General features: G+C 28.0%; 1 protein-coding gene across 1 annotated transcript in view; it reads left to right on the top strand.

Annotated features, from left to right (window-relative positions):
- LOC100164456 (prolactin-releasing peptide receptor) overlaps positions 1–22082 on the top strand; it is a 184074-nt gene that overhangs the window by 136009 nt on the left and 25983 nt on the right. The window contains exon 5 of the mRNA XM_029489088.1: positions 1186–1603. Within this exon, the coding sequence (XP_029344948.1) occupies positions 1186–1603 (418 nt within the window). The remainder of the gene's footprint in view (positions 1–1185; positions 1604–22082) is intronic.

Genomic DNA, 22082 nt, shown 5'->3' with positions numbered 1-22082 from the left:
TTTGTCCGTCCCCCCGTCCAAGTAAAAAAAAAAAATAGTTGGGGTACGCAAAAAAAAAAATAAAAATAGTAGAGGAGCTCCGTCCCCTTGCGCACCCCCCCCCCCCCAATTTCTAGCACTGTATACGGCCGTGTACATCCTAAAATAGCAAATATTCCTAAAAAAAATGAGCCGAGGACCTTGTCATTAAAGGTATTCTGAAAGATAGTTGTATATAATATGATAAATCCATCTAACAAATCCGTGGTTCTAATGGGGTAAATTCTAGTGTAGTGCAGATTGCCTTAAGTGAAAAAAACCCAGTCCGCAGCCATTACCGGAGTAGACCGTTCGGACGAAATGTGGTGTGTTTGGTTGAATAGCTATATTATACTGCTTGGGTGAATATTTATTCTACAAAAAATACCGTTTGGGCGAATAAGTAGCTATAGAAATAGGTTTAAGAGGTAAATCAATGTATATATTGAAAAAATTAAGTTGTATATAAAATAGATAATACATAATCAATAATGAACTCTTAAATTTTAAAAGATATTGGTATAGTAATATTGCAATATACTTACACAGTCAATGTTATCATTAATACAAATTTTCCAATTACTAAAACAAAATCATATACCTGCGATATGCATAATAGAATTAATTAATAATGAACCCTTTTTTTTAAACATATTGTTCACATCAAAGTTCGTCCAAACGATATAAATAATTTTCGCCCAAATGGACTTTTAATTTTTTAGTCACAACTAGTATCTTCCACTAAACAACCAACACACTTACAAAGAGCCCAATTTAAAAATTCTCGGAAAAAAAACTCTGGTACAGGGAAACATTTTCATTTTTAAATAATTACTTTGAGTTAAATTATATAACAATTAAATAATAAATAGATACCCGTCATTAAGTATCTAAAGAAATTTGTTTTGACCAAAATAAAATATAATATAATATGCATAATAAGTATAGGTAATAGAAAACAATATGCAAATGTAAATACAAAAATACCACATGGTTTTAAAGCGTTTCCTTTCTTTCTGTTCTTGTTGAAGGATTATCCGTTATTTTTAATTTATTTTCTATCGATAGATGATATAATTTATTGTGAAGGGCCCAGTACACAAATGTCCATATCTATTCCGTTAAAATCGACATTGGTTTTGATGGATTTTTTTGATTTTTTCGCAGGATGTTGATAGCTATGGTGACAATATTCGGCGTGTCTTGGCTTCCGCTGACCGCCATTAACCTGCTGAACGATTTCTATCTGCAGACTGCCATGTGGACACACTACTACCTGTTTTTTTTCTCTGCTCATGCCGTGGCCATGAGCTCCACGTGCTACAACCCGTTCCTATACGCGTGGCTGAACGAGAACTTCCGGAAAGAGTTCAAACAGGTGTTGCCTTGTTGGCGCAACGGTTCCGGGTACGGTGCGACTGGGGCAGACTTGGGCCAGGGACGCAGGGGCAGGGTCGGTGGATACCGGTCCGAGAGAACGTGCAACGGCAACGACACGTGCCAGGAAACGCTGTTGCCCACGTCCATTGTACTGCCGTCCGGCCGAACCACCGCCACTACAGACTGCACCGGCTTGGATCTCGTGGTAAGTCGTATATTATCTACTATAGGGAATTGTATACAATACTCTCGTGTATGAAAATATAGTCTGTAATGTGTGTGTTATAATGTTGATACGTGCCCACACTTACGAAAAAACCGTTCTATAGAAAGTAGTCGCTATCGGTATTGCAATAAGACGTCAAGTACAAATTAAGTCATAATAATAATATATGAAAATATTCGAAATATTTCTGTATTCCTGTTAAAAAAAACGGCAACGGATAACGTGAAGGTGCTTGCTCTGATTCTGAAAATTTTCACCATACTCTGTCCACAGACGTCCTATTTATACCCCGAGTATTATAAACTCTCTGGTGGTAATTGTATAATGACGCAAGTTCTGGTCTTACAGTATATTATTTAATGATTTATATGCAGAATAGTTATCTATATTGCTAAAATTATTGATTCGTCGCTCACTCTTGCACTAATGTAGTCACACATCCCTAAATGGATATCTATTTATAACACATAGAATCACGAGTCTACGACGTATCTTAAAGTTAAATCTAATCTATGATGTACACATTCATCTCTCATTATATAATTATAATGTATAATATAATCATAGATATTATAACAATATTATATGAGTCAATGGTTTTATTCCTTCATTGCTTAATATTTTTTTTTAATAATTTATTCGATTCATTGAGAGATGAAAATATTATAGTCACCCTACTAGTCAGTGTAAAGGATTTTTTTTTCTGGGTGAAATATGAATTCCCAATTGACAGTTGTCACATTTTTAAATAACATCACCTTAAGCCTTAAAGTATCATCTAATGTCGTTGTATAATATAATGTACATGTATATTAAATAATCAACTTTATTAATAGTGTTATTATATATTTTTAGGTATAGTAACGAGGTCTGTGAAATAGTGTACATTTAATGATTTTTAAATATCTTAAAAAGGATTTCGTTTTAAATTCCATAGAAGAGTTACATAGGTGTTTGATTTAAGTCATAACAACTCCTAATATAAAATTTTAATTTTGATATTAATTGAAACATTAATACATATAACTAGGTTTTTGTTGATTTTATTGCACATTTGTAAAAAAAAAGTACATAAGTATGAAATAGGTATATGAATATGATAATCGAATGTAAAAAGTTAATTTTTATGATTTTATTCAAATCTATTTTTCATGATACATTCATCATTATTTATAAACTATTTAAATTTTTATTTAAATGTACAACTAGTTGACACAACTGTGAATTAATTAATTTCTTAATAATTTTGGAGTAAGTAGGTAACTATATTATTATAGCCAGATAAATGCATACTAATAATACTATAATATAAGACTATAATAGTGATAAAAATTACAAATATATTCTTCACTAGGATATAAAGTTAGAGAAATGTATTATTTACTTTAATTGTTATTTTGAACTAACTAAACTTTGGTTTCAATATTATTATTTTCCTTAAAAGTATGTTGTTCGTGTTTATTGGAAGCGGTGATTTGCTGAGGTTGAGTATAGCTGGTATTTTGTTATTAAACATGCAATACGCATTGTGTTTGTGTGACAAGTATACTATCATAATATGAGCATGGGTACACATTCGCCACACCGTGATTTATCATTTGAAGGTACAATTTTGAGACCAAATACACTTAGCAATAACTGTACCATTGTACAAATATTAGGAGAAATAATCATTTCATTTTAAGCTGTAATATTATATACCCAAATAATTTAATTGATAAGACCCGACTAATAACAATTTTAATTAATTATAGATGACACTACTAATCACAAAAGGTTAATGTCCCAGATACTTGTTTTTTAAGCTGGATATTTTTAAGACGATTAAATTGAATATATTATGCAATAATAATAATACAAATAATATAATAATAATTCAAAAATTAAGTTTCACCATTATTCCTATTTTACATTATGATATTGTGTTATCATCTATCATCAATTAATATTTTAACATGCGCAGTATGAATTTACAATATTATCTCGTGCCAATATTAAATAATTCAAATTATATTTAACTTCATAAAAACAAAAAAAAAAAACAGTGTATATTCATTCATTTGTTGCAATGCTGCATTGGGTTATTAGTTTTTTGTCTGGTTGTGCTTTTAAATTGATTAAAATTGATTTTTTTTTATTTAATTAACCTACTTAATCTAACTTTGTTATTAACAATTCATAAGCATTAATCATGATCAATTAAAGTTTTGATTATCGTGATATTATTAAGTATTAAATAATACAAAATAACAGGTAATATTTATGTATATCTTGTACCTAATTTGCATTTACCTATATATAGATACATTTAATTCATCGCCTTAATAAGTATGGACCGCGTGTACAAAGATAGAGAGGACGTAGTTAAATCAACGTGCGAGAGATACAAAGATAGGTAGTAAATACCAAAGATGTTAATGAGGGTGCAAGCCTCTTTGGAGTAATATTATCATGGTTTTTCACAACATTTACAAGTTTATATCACAAAATATAATAATATTTACATTTTACGTCTCTTTACATTAGTGATATTCAATTTTCAAAATATTCAATTTTTATACCTATATTATATAGTCTAGTTCATGTGTTTAAAATATTATTTAGTAGGTACTACCTAGATACCTATTTAAATCGAAATCGTATACAATTTGAAGTAAATTAAACTAGTCAAAATAGGTGTATTATGCTACATTATTTTGTTGATAGAAGTGTACAAGTTTTGTGTAAAACTGTCTTACTCGTCTTTATATTTTATTTGAATTTTCAAAAATAGTTTATAATGAGTTTTATGAGTTGCAATAAATGATCATTTTATATCTTCTGGTCCATAAAATGACTAGATATATTTACAAAACATTGTTCAACATTTATATCTTCGAGAAAGTTTTTACTGTCAACTTGTCTATAGTCATGTTATTAAACTGTATCCCATTTACTCCTTCAACAGCTTCTGCTACTTGACAGAGCTTTACAACGCTTTGACTGGCCATTGTAAGATCGACTCTGTTTTTTTTTTTAAATTTTTTTTTTACTAATAGTGATGAATTCATTTTGTAGTTCATTAACACATATTTCACATTGGAGTGACTTTAAAATAGCTCTTACAATAAATCCGACAATATTTTCAATCACCTACTTTATGTATCTACCTACCTACCTATTGTTTTTGCAAATACTAAACAGTCTTTCTTCTTCGTCGGTTACTATCTCTAACAAATAATTTATCAAGAAATATGTTACTTTTATTTTGTATTTTTTTTTTAAACAAGCATCAAAATAGCTATTGATATATTATTTTTAGCTCTTATTAGATCTAAAATTTAAGTTTTTAATAATTATTTAAGCAATATCAGTGATAGAATATTTTTAGTAAATTAAAATTTGATCCATGTATAAATAATTAAAACAGTCACAATAGATATACTTATTTTTAAATCCAACTAGGCATCTATCTAATACGTCATATTATTATCAAATATATTGTATAACTTTATCTATCGTAAATAACTTTATGGTTAAAAAGTTAAAGACTAAAAGTTTAAACTAACGAAATTGTGTAAGAAACAAATTCATCAAAAATCAATATTTTATTCTTATATAAAAAATAAACATTTCCCGATAGACATATTCCTGCCTCTTGGGTCACGATTGGGGAACTTTTTATCGAGCAGCGGAACGTTTAAACATCACTGAGGTGTTAAATGTTTTGTTCACCGACAATGCTCGACCCTGACAGTCCAAACCGATAAATTGAAAAACAATGCTTTGAACATTTTTGAAGTAAATGTGTACACGCACATAAAAATGTATACGTATTGTTATTCTGACACAATGCTTAGCTCCTAGAAAACATAGGAATGCCTATACACGACCCCAATAAATCTCTACTTCTAGCCCTTACAAACAAAATTCTTTTAAATAGGCAAGTTATTAAAATTGAATATCACGTTAATATCTTAAAATAATATCGGCACGTAACGTTTCCACCAAAATTTAAAATTATCGTTTCCGTCATAGACCTTTTCCGCCAATTTTAAAAAGGTTGCTTCCCCCCGCGCTTCCTCCAGAATACCTACTTTGGTAAAATTATTATACTTATATTTCATATTTTTAGAAGCAATTTTGTATTTTCGTGTACACACTTAACATACTTGTGTAAATAATTAGTATTATAATATTTATATATATTATGTTTAATGCTGTATAAAAAAATAATGTGGTTATTTTTATGGTATATTTAAATTATATTAATAATGGTATTTTGAAATATTTTTACATGTTTTGTATGACAAATTACAATATTTTAAATTAAAAAATATAATAATAACTAGTAACCCAAATAAAAAATTCACCATCCGTGATAGGTAATACGTACATAATATTCTGTTTCTGTTTGTTTTACATAGTTTCTACAAAAGTAATAATAGCTAAATCAACAAACTAAAGTTATCTAATATTTTTTACATGTGAACTGTGAAGATTTTATAGAACCTGTATTGAATTTAAATAATAAGAAAAGTTAATTTTCCTCGGTTTTTAGTTGTTTTGCAATATTTTGACCATATAGCAGGTAAAACGAGGCGAAACGAGAATCAAACCTTTTTTAATATTGTCAGGAATGAGAGATGGTGGATACACACATTTTAAATTTTGCCGGAAACTAGTGATTTCCAATAATATTAATGCAAAATATTCAATTTTCTTAACATCAGATCTTAGCGAAGATAAGTCAATTACCAAATGATTTTTCGCAAAAACTCTACCATAAAAATATGATGTGTTGCAAAATGTAACTTAAATTATGTCCCATATCAATTCGTATATGATGTTTTCACACAACTATGTGATGGTAGTCATTTTAATTTATGACCAAAACTTTTTCAGGTATACTTATAATCAAAATACGTCAATGTTGAGTACAAGAAAAAAAATACCATCATTAAACTATATATTATACAGCAGCTGAGCATGAATATCATATAAAAGAGACAATCAATCTTTTTTTTTGCTCGGTATATAATATATATGTTCATTGTGCACACGTCCGGAAAAAGGTCAAACGTACATTGGCATTTATATATTATTAGTATTATTACATACACTACACAACTACAGCATTGCAAGAGTCACAACAAAAGACACTCGTTTCCAAAAAACTTGTACCTAGGTATATACAACCACTAGCTATACCTACATATTTTTGTTTTCATTTCTTCAGAATTACATTAAATCCACGTCGCGCCTTGTCAGTTTCAATGACATGACACGTATTACATTTTTTTTTTTACACACACAACACATCATACTCTCAACTCTCAACGCTGCGGCCACCGCGTGATGTGTAGTATTATACGTATAATATATAACTTAATTTATACGTTTTATTCGTTATACGCCAATTTCTATATTAAATTTGGACACGAGAACTCATGAATACGAAACCCATAATAACCGTGTCACTCTGAAAAACGAAAATAATATATTATTTACATTACCAAATATCTGTCTTGCGTACCTACATACTCACTTTCGCAGCTGCAGGTACGACGATATTATGTTTTTACATATCACTCGCTATAAATATTTAGTTGATTTTATTTCATATAATATCTAACAGCTCTCGGCTAGAATATATAATATTTCCATTTACCCCACTAACGTAAAACTGATATAACAATTTACGACGCAAAAGCTTTAAATATAATTTTTGTTGAAATATTAAATTTCTTCTTTTGTAACTGTATATTATATACATTTGATCTTAGGACGATTTTATTTTATATAAAAAAGAACTCCCGTATCCATTGAAGTATGTTTACTTGTAGCAATACGACTCGGGACAAATTTATTCCACAGCGATTTTTTTGCGTCTTCTGGGAATTTATTTCTCCACAATGTGTAAACCTCAAAGGAGCTATACATATTTTTCGAGTAAATAATATTTTTGAGATAACTAAATCATAATAAAATGTAATTTTCATACTTGTAGTTGGAAGGCGGGAGCTATATTATAATATATAATGTATATAATAAAATATTATATACTTTTTATCAGTTGTTCAATGTAAACAAATTCTCAGACGTAACGTTTGTTTACACGATATTATAATTATCAATATTGATCACCAAATAAATCTATGTGGGTAAGACACTTTTTGTTAAAAAAAACATTATATATTTATATTGTTAAAGAAATTTCTAGAATTTATAACTATAATCGTAGTTCAATAAAAACCTGTTTTTAATATTTAAATAGTCATTAATGATATTTTTCTGAATGCCTAAACTGATAATTTATGATTATATGTAAGTTATTTAATATATTATATTTGAGCTTGAACGATCTGCATAATACTATTTTATTAATGTTTGGTAAATAAATAACTTAAAATAATTTCAATATTCAGTTTATAGAATACAGAAAAAACTAAATAAATATTATCGGGTCGTTTTTTTTTTTTTCAATTTAAATAACTTGTTAGTGTACGTTTTCGGTAGAAAAGTTAAGCAATACAAGATCGTAGAAAACTGCTTCGCGTGTTGGATAATCATAATAAAACAATATTTATAAAGGAATAAGAAATAATTCATCGTAATCTCGTAAAAAGTATCAATTTATCATCGTAATACAAACCCAAGTAAGAATAGCTTACTGACGGCAAACCGTAAATTATTGCTAAGCCACCAAGAAGGTAAAAAAAGGATGATATATAAATGCATGCTCTTAAATTCTCTGGCACAAATACAAAAATAAAAATAATTAGGGAAATTGAAAAACAACAATGAACCAGCTTACGGTAGAATAAAAAAATGTGTAGGTACCTACCATATATAACGAAGTGAGTGGTTAATTAAAATCTAATGAATGATTTTTTGTGGGGTTGAATCATCGCAGAATCATAAAATGAAAAAATAATTTCCTAATCATATTAGTAAATTTACTTGTGGCCTATTATACCTACATAATTTACTGAAGTATCTATACAACCCATTCATAGTTTATTCACTGGAAAAAAGACTCGACATCAAAACTAACCCATACATGCTATACAATAGTTATAATTGCATTATGATTGTTATTAATATTAAGTAGAAAATTGATACGGTGTTTCGTAGTAGTTGTTTGTACAATATAGGTCAATATTTTAAAAAAAAAATATGTTTTTTTTGCAAAGTAGTAAACTGCTGTATACATACTTCAAAGCTATCCTTCGCTATTCGTTTGGACTAATGGTAAAACATAATAACCCAACATGTACATTATTGTTACACGATAGTTAGATAATACCTAATATTTCCAGTGTATAATTTGTATAGGCGTGCCGGGTCAGTTTTGATAGCCGGTCGTGTTAAACCCCACATTATATTTTGTATCTAACCTTCGAAGCAATAGGTTTATATTTTATACATTACTATTCCGTCCGTGTAAAAATGCAAATATTTCGCAAAAAAATAATTTTTGAATACTAGGTAAATATAAAATTGCCATTCGGCTGAGATATACCTAACTTTCAACACTTTTCTGACAGACACGTTTATTGTCACGAATATCCATATAAATATTTATTTGTAAAATGTGTATAAAATATTATATTAGTCTTCATGTACAAGTCATAGGTATACAATATAGAATATTATACGATGTTATAATAAAATGATATATAATACGATGCGTATATATAATATTATATATGAAAATTGAACAATCTAATCTATATAGTGAGCATAGTACTTACTGTCATTATTGTAATGGACTTTATAACGCTAGTTTTATTATGGCAGTTTTCCAATTTATTTTTACAACGTTTCGACCACGATGTCGAGTAATACATTTTCGAAATTATTGGCTACTGAATAAAATCTAAAACCCTGCTGACAATGTTATTATACTTCATTACGCATCTCCCTCCTCCGCCATCGCTGTATCCTAACTTAACCATCCTTTCGATGTTGAAAAAACGTTTAATAGGTATCACTTATACATTTTATTACTGTCGAATATATTATTAAGATTTTTTTTCCCCTATACTCGTTATGTTGACACACTCCGTAGGTACTGGAAACTTTAATAAAATAGTATATACAGTGTGTCTGCCGCCCGAAAAGTTCATTACATTAGCAGGGATCACGTCATATCGTGCAACGACTTCTGCTACAGGTATGGCGATATTATCACAACATCAAACACAGTGAAAATAATATTAATTTAATTAATCACGTCACACACATAGTCATATACTAATAATATGTGATCCACTCTGCGGATCGAGGATCTTAAAACTTTCTAGACAAACCGTATATACAGTTTATTATAATACAAATTGTGTGCCTTATAATAGATAATTATTATTATTTTAACACCCATACACGACAAATGTGCACGATTTCCACGTATAGCTTTTACGAAAACTTTCCACACCGGGTCGTATCGTCATCAATCGCCAGTCATCACTCATCACCCACGTTTAGTAGTTTTAAATTTCAAAATACCTTAGATCCCATAAACAAATCAGTAAAATGTTAAAATATTCAGTTAAACAACCTCGACATATCACCTGAATAATATTTAGTCAATTTTACTACAAACTGTTTTCAACGGTCTGAGCCAAACGAAAATAAACATTTTGTTGAATGGTCGTATTGCATTTTATAGCTAAATAAAATACAAAAAAAAATGTGGGCCGATGAGCAAAAAATTATATGAATTTTAAAAAGCTAAACAATTCTGAACTGAAAGAAAAATTTACGAGCGTTTAAAACGTAATCTGCTTCGTATTCAGTTTATATGTAAAATAACGCTAAAAGGTTTTTGTTTTATGTTTTTGATTTGATCTTTATGGCAGGTTCACTTTTTAACGTGCCTATAAAACTTTCCAAATATTTTATATAAAAATTACCTAGAGGTCATTAATATGCAAGTTGCGCCAAAAATAATAATTTTGTATTATCTTTGTGTGCTTCATTTTTTAATCTTGAAAAAATTATAATATGTTTTAAAGCTTATTTTGCATAAACTCTTTTTTAACAGCATAAAATCAAATATTTCAGTAAATTAAATTAATAATAAATATATAAGTTTAAATTAAAATGTATTTAATAATTAATAAAAAGGCCACTGTTATTTTTTTTTTTTTTGGTCTCTTTTTTACGGTACAACATGAAATATGAAATAAAAATCTATTAACTAAAGTACACTTCAATTTTCATTGTTATTTAAATAAAAAAAAATGACTTAATGCACCAATGAGAAAAGTTAATTATTATTCCCAGTGACTTTTAAATTTTTAACCCACAAACAAGATGGACTCGAAAAAAACAAACAAAAATCTCCCCATTTTATTTTCATTAGAACGTATTTCAATATTTGCTTTAAACATTGATCCTGAATCATATTAATTTCGTTGAAATATTTATCCCAATCACGCCTGTACAAACACTTTTTCAACGATATACTGTCGATAAAAAATATACTATGAAATCAGCGTTTTTTATATATATTTTTACTAACAAGAATGTCGTATCTACTCCTTTAAAATTACCATTTTCCATACGATAGTATAATAATAATAACAATAATGTTTAAAAAATACCGGATATCGTATTTATTTAACTGATATTAAACTTTTAATAAAAATAAAAATTATAAATTTAAATTTATAATGTAAATATCAAAATAATATTCACCTAGTTGTTCATTTTATGTATTTATACAGAACTACATAATTCAATATTAATAATGATTTTCATGTAATAATATATTATATTATAATATTTATGTTATTTTTGCGATTCTATAAGAACACAGGTACCTATATTGGTTATTATTGATCATCGGTGATAAAATTATTTTGTTTCACATTCCAATCATACTAAAATATTAGACAGAAATTAAAATACAAAAATTTACATTTTTATATTATCTGCCGCCCCGTTGTGTATATTTTGGTTATTATTTTTGTTTAATTATACACACTTAAGTCGATTGTAAAATTTTAATTTTATTTGCTCCATGCACAAATGTGATGACTCAACTTTGGCATTTCCGAAAACAATAGATAAAAAGTTGGTCTTTTTAAGAGGGGTTGTGGTTTGATTGATCTTGGCCCGGGGTTAGGTCGATGACCCAGCGGAGTAGACAAATTGCTGGAACCACACAGGGGTCACTTCAGGTATTTAATCGTGTTCAGATACAACCCGTGGTGCATATTATATTTAGGTAAAAAACATTATGTTGACGCCCTACCGCGGACTTCGAACAGTAGCGTTTTGATGTATTTTTTTTTTTGTTCAAATTCTAACGTGGAGTACCTACTAATTATAAGTAACTATAATGCACACTCCTACTACAGTACTCCGTAGGTACTCTGGTATTTTACAAACACGCAAATCGCAAATGAAGTACGTATTTTAGCACCATACGGGGTGATTAACTGCAGTTATATGCGGCTCGTTGTTAAACGATATAATATATTATATTATAAAGCTCAGCAGTGAATGGTAGGTAGGTACTATAAAATCGATGAGGCTGTAAATGGGTAGAAAGCTACAGTGCCTAGAATTCAAGTATGTACATTATCACTGTACTGAGAGTGTGGACATTTGTTTTGTCGACGAGTCGTGTTTGTGGCAGAATGCTTTTAACACGTGACGCCTGTTCGATCGCCTCGAAATTTAACGTGTAAACCAAAGTATTAGTATTTTCAGTTGAAGTACCATTCAAGGGGCGCGTAAGTTCTATATATGTACAAAGCGATAGATATCAGTGAAAAACATCTACGCTCTTTTTGGAGCTGTAATAAAATGACCATCCGATTAGATTAACAGTGTAGAATTCATATAAAATCTGAAAATATATCATATGCATTACATATATATTACGTGGATTACCTACCCATTTATACAGGGTATCCCATAAACTTCACCAATTTTGAACCACCTGTTATTTTGTTGAATTAATGTCGGAAACATTATTCATATTTTTATTTTTTTATTTTTTTATTCCTTTACATTTTTTTTCATGTAGTGTTTGTAATGTTTGTATTTGTTACCACTCGTTGTTATAATATGTTTGGAGTATTCCCTGAACTCCAACGTTTTAAAAATTGTATAACGCAATCAAATTTTGAAAATTTTGCTCCCACCGTAAAAAAAAACCAGTGAGAGTTAAGCCACGTGCTCTTGCAGACCATTTCTGATCATCGACTTGAAAGTAAGAAATAACTCTTTCAAGGAACCGAAAGTTATCACGATCAATACAAACCATTTCTCAGTTGTTGTAGTGAATCGTTCCATGACTACATAACAACGTGTAAAAAAAACATACAAATCTTACAAAAAAAAATGTGACAGATTATGTAATCGGGGAATAATAACAAATATCAAGAATAATAAAAACAAAGTTATCAAGGTTGAGACGAAAAAAAATGGTGATTAAATCAAAAATAATTATTTTCATTAACTTACTTAACTTTTTTTCAAATTTACGGAAAATGTATTGTTGTTTAAAATAACCAACAAATTATAATTTATGTTCAAAAAGATTTAGTGGCGTTTATTTATTAAATTAATTAATTACTTTGTTTTGCCTATAAGTAGCTGGTCCATTTTGGACCTGTATTGAATAATTCGTCAGAAAATTCTTAATTTTCCTTCTTTTTTATTTTACTATATTTTTTCAAAACAAAATTAACATTGTGTGGACAATATTTAATAACAAGAATATTCACTATGAACGCTCAATTACTGTGAAAATACTTCACTTCACTGTCACGGAATTTTAACATGCTAGCAGTTTGTATTCGTCCTAAATTTTACGTCAAATTATTGAATGTATCTAAATGCATAATTTTTTTTCTAACATTAGGTACCTTGAGATTCTCAAGCATCTGCTTAAAATTATCGAGGTTTTTAAATGATCCAAAATTATTAAGAGTTGACCGCTTAACAAATAATTCCTTAATCGTACCGAGTTTTCCGCACAAATAAACGTAAATATTTTATCCAGAGATTATGTGCGTGTGTGTATATAGTGTATTCGTACTGGTACTCATAGTAGCCATTGGGTGTTTTATGCGTATAATATGTAAGCCTCGCGTAAAATTCAAGATTACACATAATATCGATAAGCGATGATAATATATAAGAGCCATCAACGGGGTGAGTTGTGACAGATTACAAAATGGGTTAACTGAGGATTTTACCTTTTTTCCAGAATTGAATGTATGGAAACGTTGGTGGTCATGTTCGGGTATAAAATATATAAAATATACTATAACATGTTGTATTTTTATCTAATAGTCATTTCTGTGGTTTTCCATATAGGAATTTTGCAAATATCAATATTATTTCAATTTATGTAATTTGCTTATCATTGTAATACTGCTTTGTTCATGAAAACATATTGTTTTTCATATACTTTTATGAACAAAAAATGTAGGTGTTTTGTAGGATACCAAAATACAATTATTCAATAAGACGAAATCATTTTTAACCTAGTATGACCAAACATTTAAAAAATGTTATAGTAATTATATTGTTCATATTTTTGTACAAACAATAGGCATAAAATGATAACCACGATACTCTACAACATTATTAAATGAAAGGATGAGAATACTAATACTATATAGTTGGAAGGAATCAGTTGTGATAATCGAGTTTTAGATATATTATGATATTTAAAAACATTTAATTATAAATCAAATTATCGATTTACTTTACCGTAAGTCATTGTGATTTGAATGATTTACGTATACATGGGGGTAATGAAATCTAAGATCAATCATATTTCAATTTTCAAGTCACGGCCACTTTGAGATTAAAAATTTTATAATATATATAATGAAGATTGTAAACGAATAAAATTAAAAATTAAAATTCAGACAAGTTGAATCAATGGAAAAAAATGAATAATTTAAAATTTACTTAAATGTGAAAATACATAATATTATCTTAAGTCTGAAAATTTTCAAAATAACATTTATAGAAAAAAGTTATTATTTTTCAAATTAATTTACGGTAATCGAAACAAATTTTAAAAAAGACACTCCTGGACTTATATAAACGTTTTTACAATAAAAATTTAGGTATTTTAAAAAATTTTATAAACTTCAATTTTTTTTATCTTCTGTACTAAGAAATAAAAAAATCTGTAAAAATCATGTTCTGTACTTGTAGCGCAAGCGTCTTTACGAGTAGACGTTTAGGTATGTATATTGTATATACATGAAAAAAATGTATATTGATTAGAACAAAAATTATTGTATTTGTCAAATCATATTTTGTTACACCTTTTATAATTTGTACTTATTTTCTATGAAAACAATGTCGTCATTAATTTGTGTTTAGTTGGAATCAATCTATTAATACTTATGTTACAGTTACGCTAAAACAAATATATGTTAAAAGTCATGGATATAATACAAGTAATATAACTAATAACAATATTTACTCCACAAATTGCATACTATTTTGGAAAGACCCATAAATACATTTTCGTTTGATTTTCCGGCTAGAATATATTGTATTAGCACGTTAGTAATATTTGTTGATAAGGCCAATAATATAATAGTATAATGGGGAAAATTAATTACAGACAAATTTTAAACATCTATAATTTTAATTTAGAACCCATAAAAATGTTATAACTTTTTGCACCATTTTTATGTTAAAATTTCTTAAAATTTAACTGTTAAAATAATTATACAGGTAATTGATTTAATATTTCATTATATTTTAACATATATGTCAAATAGCGCTTATTCCCATTAAAGCAACATCAGATATATTAATGTTTTTGTAAGTACCTACCTAACATATTTTAAACTCAGATTTTAATCATTATAAAACTCTTGGTAGTAAAACTATTATAATATCTAGTACGATACTAAAATATTAATAAGATAATAAAACTATTATTTATACAATATATTTTGTAATTTTAATAATCAGATTAAATTATTAAATTATAATATATTCTTGTCAGCATTTATATAATACTAAAAATACTCCTGTAATATGGATACGAACTAATATTTTAATCCTAATTAAGTTTATAATGTAATATAAAACAATAGTAACCTACGTAACAAAACAATAAAATTAAAATAATTAAGACCTAAATCCAGCATTTTATTTACGGTTGGTCGATTTTATATCCTGTTATATTGTTATAATCAACACCACAATATTACTATGGTCAAAGAATGTCAATTTCATACAAAATCGGTTTTAAATTTATTAAAAACGTCAACAATTAATTTAACCTATGTCACAAATGCATATTATTATGTTTAAGACAATATACTCATATTATGATACATATAATTAGGTTCATTCTGATAAAATAGCAAAAGGTTATATAATATGTAGTTTACAATGTTTATTGTATATTTGTGTAATAAATAAATATCATACCTACCCATTTAAATAATGTCACGGACGATGTATGATAATAATCAAATCATTTGTACACACTTAACTATACATTAGATGATTTGTTTTATACAACTACTGTATGATAATAATATAATATATTTAATATGTATATTATATAATATTTTTTCTTAGCGACATTATATTATAATACGTGTATTAATCAAATCGACATTTACTTTTTTTAATTCTCGGTACGCTTGTGACCCACAAACTGCAATAATTATTAGAAGTCTAAACAAAAACATCACAGTGCCAATACTGCTAGCTCATACCTGATGATACGTTTCAATAAAACACAATATAGTATGATTTAATAAACACGTATAGACATAATACGAATTATCGAGTTGTGTGCAGACACATATTCTCTGGTCGACCGTGCTCAAGTGCGTACTTGCAGGAATAACTAGAAAGAGAACTAACTCCCAGGAAACTAACTAAATTAAATTATTAAACGTCAATGACGTATTTACGCATTGAATACAACTGCACATAATATCGTTATAATAAAGTTTCGGTATTTCGAGAATCATGAAATCATCGGATGTTTGAAACAACGGAACTCCAGATCTACATGAAGTTTGCCCGCCACACTCACGAAGATTGTATTAATTGTTCTAGAATGTCATTTATTTTATTTCAGTATACTTTAACCGGACATTGTAAGAACGGCTCTTAAATGTATACTACAGCCATTATATTTGATATTAAATACATTTATTTTTAACAAAATTAGTACTAAGAATTCTTTATTTTGGGAGTATGAATCCATCTGATCCCTGTGGCCTTGGTGACCTCGTGATAAGATTGAGCATTTTTATTGGCTTCTACCGCCATGAAGTCTATATTTTAAATACATATTAATTAATAGAGTTTTGATTAGATGCAAATATAAGTTAGCAATAACTTAAGCTTCGGTTTCGAGAGACCATACAGATAGCATATAGTTTCATTTTATTTTAAAAAACGCATTAAACGATTATAGTTTGGTAGCTTGCAACTTTTTATAAACAGTTTGTACAATATTCAACCATGGGCTGTTCACTGGTATACAAATATATTTCATTGGTCCATTTTGTGAAGTTAACTGAAATGTGCAATCTACAGTTTATAAGATGCTATAACATAAAACGTATTTCGTTATTCAGACCTATTATATAAAAATGAATAGTAAAAAAAGTGTTTGTCATTATGTTTTAAACCACTTTGAATACATAATTATTTTTCATACAATAAATTATAATTTTGTTTTAATACTTTTAATTTCAGATCATATTCGATACTGGAGTATAATATAATATATGGGGGAGTGAATCCAATCGTAAAAAAATTAATCACTACATTTTTTTTTACAGCATCGCATATTATACAACTAGCGTATACATGTAATTAATATTTAATGAACAAAACACGTCGCATATAAAAAATGTATATATTATTATACCCAGACAAAAATTGCAATGCAAAATATGCACTCAAATTGATATCATTGTATGGTATAATTCCTATAAACCTTTATATTCATAAACAAATACCAATGTATTATTATTTATTTCTACTATTTGTTTTACATTCCACATATTTAATATTATATTATAATTTATATTGTTACATTGCTGCATTAAGATTTGCAGTAGGTAGTTAATAACTATTTCACGAAGCATTTTCAAAAAATGCAAAAAAACAAAATTATTCGACCATGAATTCACGAATTTTGTGGGCGTTAGAAGTTTTATTACTAACGAAGATTGTCTTGATAAGTTTCAGTGTAAAATATATTATACTGGAGTAGAAATTTCGGAAACATTTCCTTCAAATAAATTAATCCAAAAACCATTAACTCAACCATCCAACCGATTGGCATACATTTTATTGTGCCTCTAAAACATCAGCTGAACTTCAACAGCTGTAATGCCATTTGGATCATTTCTGTCCATTTCTATGCTAACTGTTCCCACCCCCAAAACCACTTACGAGTATTTTTCCCTTCCCTCTATTTCTCTTTGTCTTCGTGTTTATCTTCCATTTATGGTAACCGTTCAACATGTCCACAGATTTTCTAATAATGTATCTATGTAGTTTTTCTTAGAGAGACAATCACTGAAAACTGTTTGCTTAAGTATTAAAATACCTTAACATTTGATGAAATAAAATATTTAATAAATTATGTTTTATTTTAATTATGGAAATATTAAATGTAATTTAAAACTAAGGCCGAGAATATAAAAAAAAATAAAACTCATTTGAAATTCGTATACGTCATTATTGTGGAACCTTTTTATTTGAAAATCTTGTTAAAAAATGGTTTTTTTATTACTTAATATATACTTATATTCTACAGTACCAATACGACTTAAATTGTTGACTGTTGTGTTTGTAAATATATTGTATTATAATTGGAGCACGTAAACTATTTCAAATATTACTATACAAAACCGTTTAAAAATGTAATCACTAAAACTAAATTTTTACGACATAATATGTGTATATGTAATATGTATATTGCATATACCTGAAAACGCATCTGAATAAGTAAGATACAGTCGAATGTGTTAATATAGGTACTCTGCATGCACTGAAATCCATACTTACTAATTTTGACTGAATAATATTATTATAAGCTATATAGCACAAATTAATATGAAGTTGTTTAAAAAAGTCATCTGAGAGATCAAAATCCTAAATGGAACTATAGTTTAACGTAGCATTTATATTTGAGAATTTTATTATCAAACCAATATTGGTATATTAATGTTAATACTATGGCATCGATCATTAAACCTACGGGTATAATTCATTATTTTAATTTTTCTGTATTTCTTTCGATGACACTTTTATGTTTTGATATTTTCGATTAACACTACATAAGTATAAAAAACACGGTAGAATTATAATAATTATTACGTTTATCGTGCAAATATATTTTTCAATTTTCGATTTCCAATAATTCAATATTCGATAAATATACTGAAATGTTAAATTTTGTTCAGTATACCTACTTATATGTACTTATATTACTGGTTTTCAATTTACTAGTATTTTCTTAAAACGAAAATACGGTCAGCCATGGTGTGGCTATAGGTGAATATTCCTCTAAAAGGTATAACAGAAACCTCCGTATTAGAAAAACGGATAATATACACTTCATCGCGTGTACACATAGCTATTATATTTGTGTAGTTCTTGCTAACACTCGAAGTATATAGTATAAGCCTTTGAACCATACCTATATTAGATTATAATAGGTGTATTTGGTAATCGTGAGCTTGCGTGTATTGGATGCTATAACAATGCGATAGAACGAACTTGAATCGCATAATATATTGTATTGTTATGTGTATTTATGTGTATCCATATAATATATATATATATATATATATATATATATATATATATATATATCGATCGTGCAAGTACCTCGTTAAATTTTCAAACGGCGAAATCCCCAGACGCCTGAGGTGTTTGCCCCATATACGACACGAGACGACGTTCCTCATTAGCGAAGGTTCAAAATATATGATTAGTATGTTAGTTTAAATAATTATTAGGTATGTGTGAAAAAATTTGACTGTAGAACAAAATGTGTACCTACCTATTTCGTTTATATCTCAACAAATACAATATAATACAAGTTTTTACCACATTTATGTCGAAAAAGGCCAATAATTCTCCAAGGTTAAATTTATGGTTTCCTAGTTCAATTTAAAATAAACACCCCATAAACACTACTTAGTAACCGTGTGACGTTCAAATTCGTTTTAGATTCTTTGAAATCATGCATACTTCAACAAGAATTCTTATATTTCTTCCTATATTTCAAAGGTTTTACATTTTATTTACATCCCTTATATTTTATTCATAGATGTTCAAAATAAATAATGTTTATATATGAGTATGTGTATTATTGAGTATTTAAAATGGGGAAAACCTAAAACAAAAAAGACTGTTTTTCTTTGAATGGGCGAATTATGTAATATGTATATTTGGTACATTATTATTATCATTTTTGTAAAATGAACAGATAGGTACGTTTTGATAAAAAACTAAACCGTTTAGCCAAACGCCATACCATGTGTCTATTATTGGCCAAAATAACTGCTTACTCATAACCTCGTAAATATTTGAATGCCATAAATATTATAAGTGGTGGATATTTATTCTTTTTGGATATATTTTATTAGCTAATATTGGTTATTTATCAGTGTTGGATTTTTATCATTTTCATTGATACAATCAATAATATATGAAACTTAATAGTTATGCAAATATAGTTAATATAGTCATATACATTTTTATACATGTTGTACAACAGTGAATAAAGACGATTATAAACAATCACTAGTTTTTTTAACGATTTCAGGATAATCGTGGTTGAGCACAATAATTATTATTATACGTTTATGTCGTCGTACCTCTTATATGGCATTATGGCCTCATAAACGGTTATAAAAACGTTAACACTGTTAGCACAAAACGCGTGTTAATAGTTTTGGAGTTCCCAAGATAATAATAAGTTCATTACGGATTTTGCCGTTGCCCACAAACGTCTCTAGTGGTTTCGTTGCTGCGCACACGGTTTCCTAGAAAATCAATTTACGCCAATAAAAACTTTTCGAAAACACACCAACTCGGAAAAAAGAACTATAATGTAAAGATTTCTTTTAGGATTGGAATTATGTAGTTCCAATACACAATAAGAACATACTATTTTATCCAGAAAATACCAAACTAAACAGTAAACGAGCTCATTGCATTCGATTTATATTCGTTTGTATACCACCGTTATACGAAATATTTACATGTACATTTTTTTATACGTGCAAACCCTGACTATGATTCATTTTTGAGATTACGTCACGTGTAAGAGACGGTTGAAATAAATCATGTTTGGTTCAAACCTCAAATCATAATATTTTACCCATAACGTAATATATTCAATAATTTAAATTTTAAATACAGATTATTTGTATTTAAAATTTCAAAAATTAATTAAATGACAGTGTATACCTACATAGGTAGGTATTATGCAGCTGTTGTGTATAATTGGGAGGATAAAAACATACTATTCTGTAACTATATAATAGAACAGGATACTATCCTACATTAAATCGATCGATAACTTTACTGTGGAGCGCATTGGGTTTAACACGTTAATCGTTTAAACTAATTGTTCAATTATTTTTAGAGATTATAATATAAATAACTCAAATTGCGCTCTGTAACGCACTATACGATATATTAATCACGAAATCGTTTTGTTTTGACCGTATTATTATAATATCACTATTATAAACGGACAAGTATAATAATAACGTTCCTCTACAGAGCATTATCATATATTTCGTGCATAATAATAATACGTTAGTTACACAATGACGTGTACCTATATATAAACAAAAAAACTGTAATGCATCATACGAGCGGGGTTATGGGGAATGGATTAAAATATATTTCCAGGTAAACGAATTTATTTAGGATTTATTGTTTTGAAAAAAAGTCCCGTGTTATATTACTCTCGCCAATTAAGTCTTGTATATTATGCGTAACATTTTATTCCATACCGTGGGACTATAGTCTATGGTAAAATCGATGTTTCTAATATAAAGTCATATGTATTTCTTTAATCAATATGAGCATTAAATATATATATGAGATATTTGTACAAGTATATAATATTGTAATTTTCGGGCTTATAGTACCTAAATTAACACACGAAATACATTTGCCGATTTGAAACATAGGTAGGTAGGTAGAATTTTGACGAATATGTCACGTTAATAAATGTCACCTAAACCTGCACTCGCTATAAAAATGTTTACCTCTCTGAATAATGCCGAGTCCTGGAGTTGGAAAAATGCCCTTTATCGCACGTTTACAGTTGTGGGGGTTGTGTTTTATGGTATTCATCGTAATATATTTTTAATAATATTATAAATAAAAAAATATTTAAAAAAAACTGCCGTAGTACCGTTAATTAAAAAAAACCCCCCCATTAACAATAGCTGGTACCTATTGATAACGG

The sequence above is a fragment of the Acyrthosiphon pisum genome, chromosome A2 (genome assembly GCF_005508785.2).
Source record: "Acyrthosiphon pisum isolate AL4f chromosome A2, pea_aphid_22Mar2018_4r6ur, whole genome shotgun sequence".
Classification (NCBI taxonomy): Eukaryota; Metazoa; Arthropoda; class Insecta; order Hemiptera; family Aphididae; genus Acyrthosiphon; species Acyrthosiphon pisum.
This window is presented reverse-complemented; position numbering and strand designations above follow the sequence as displayed.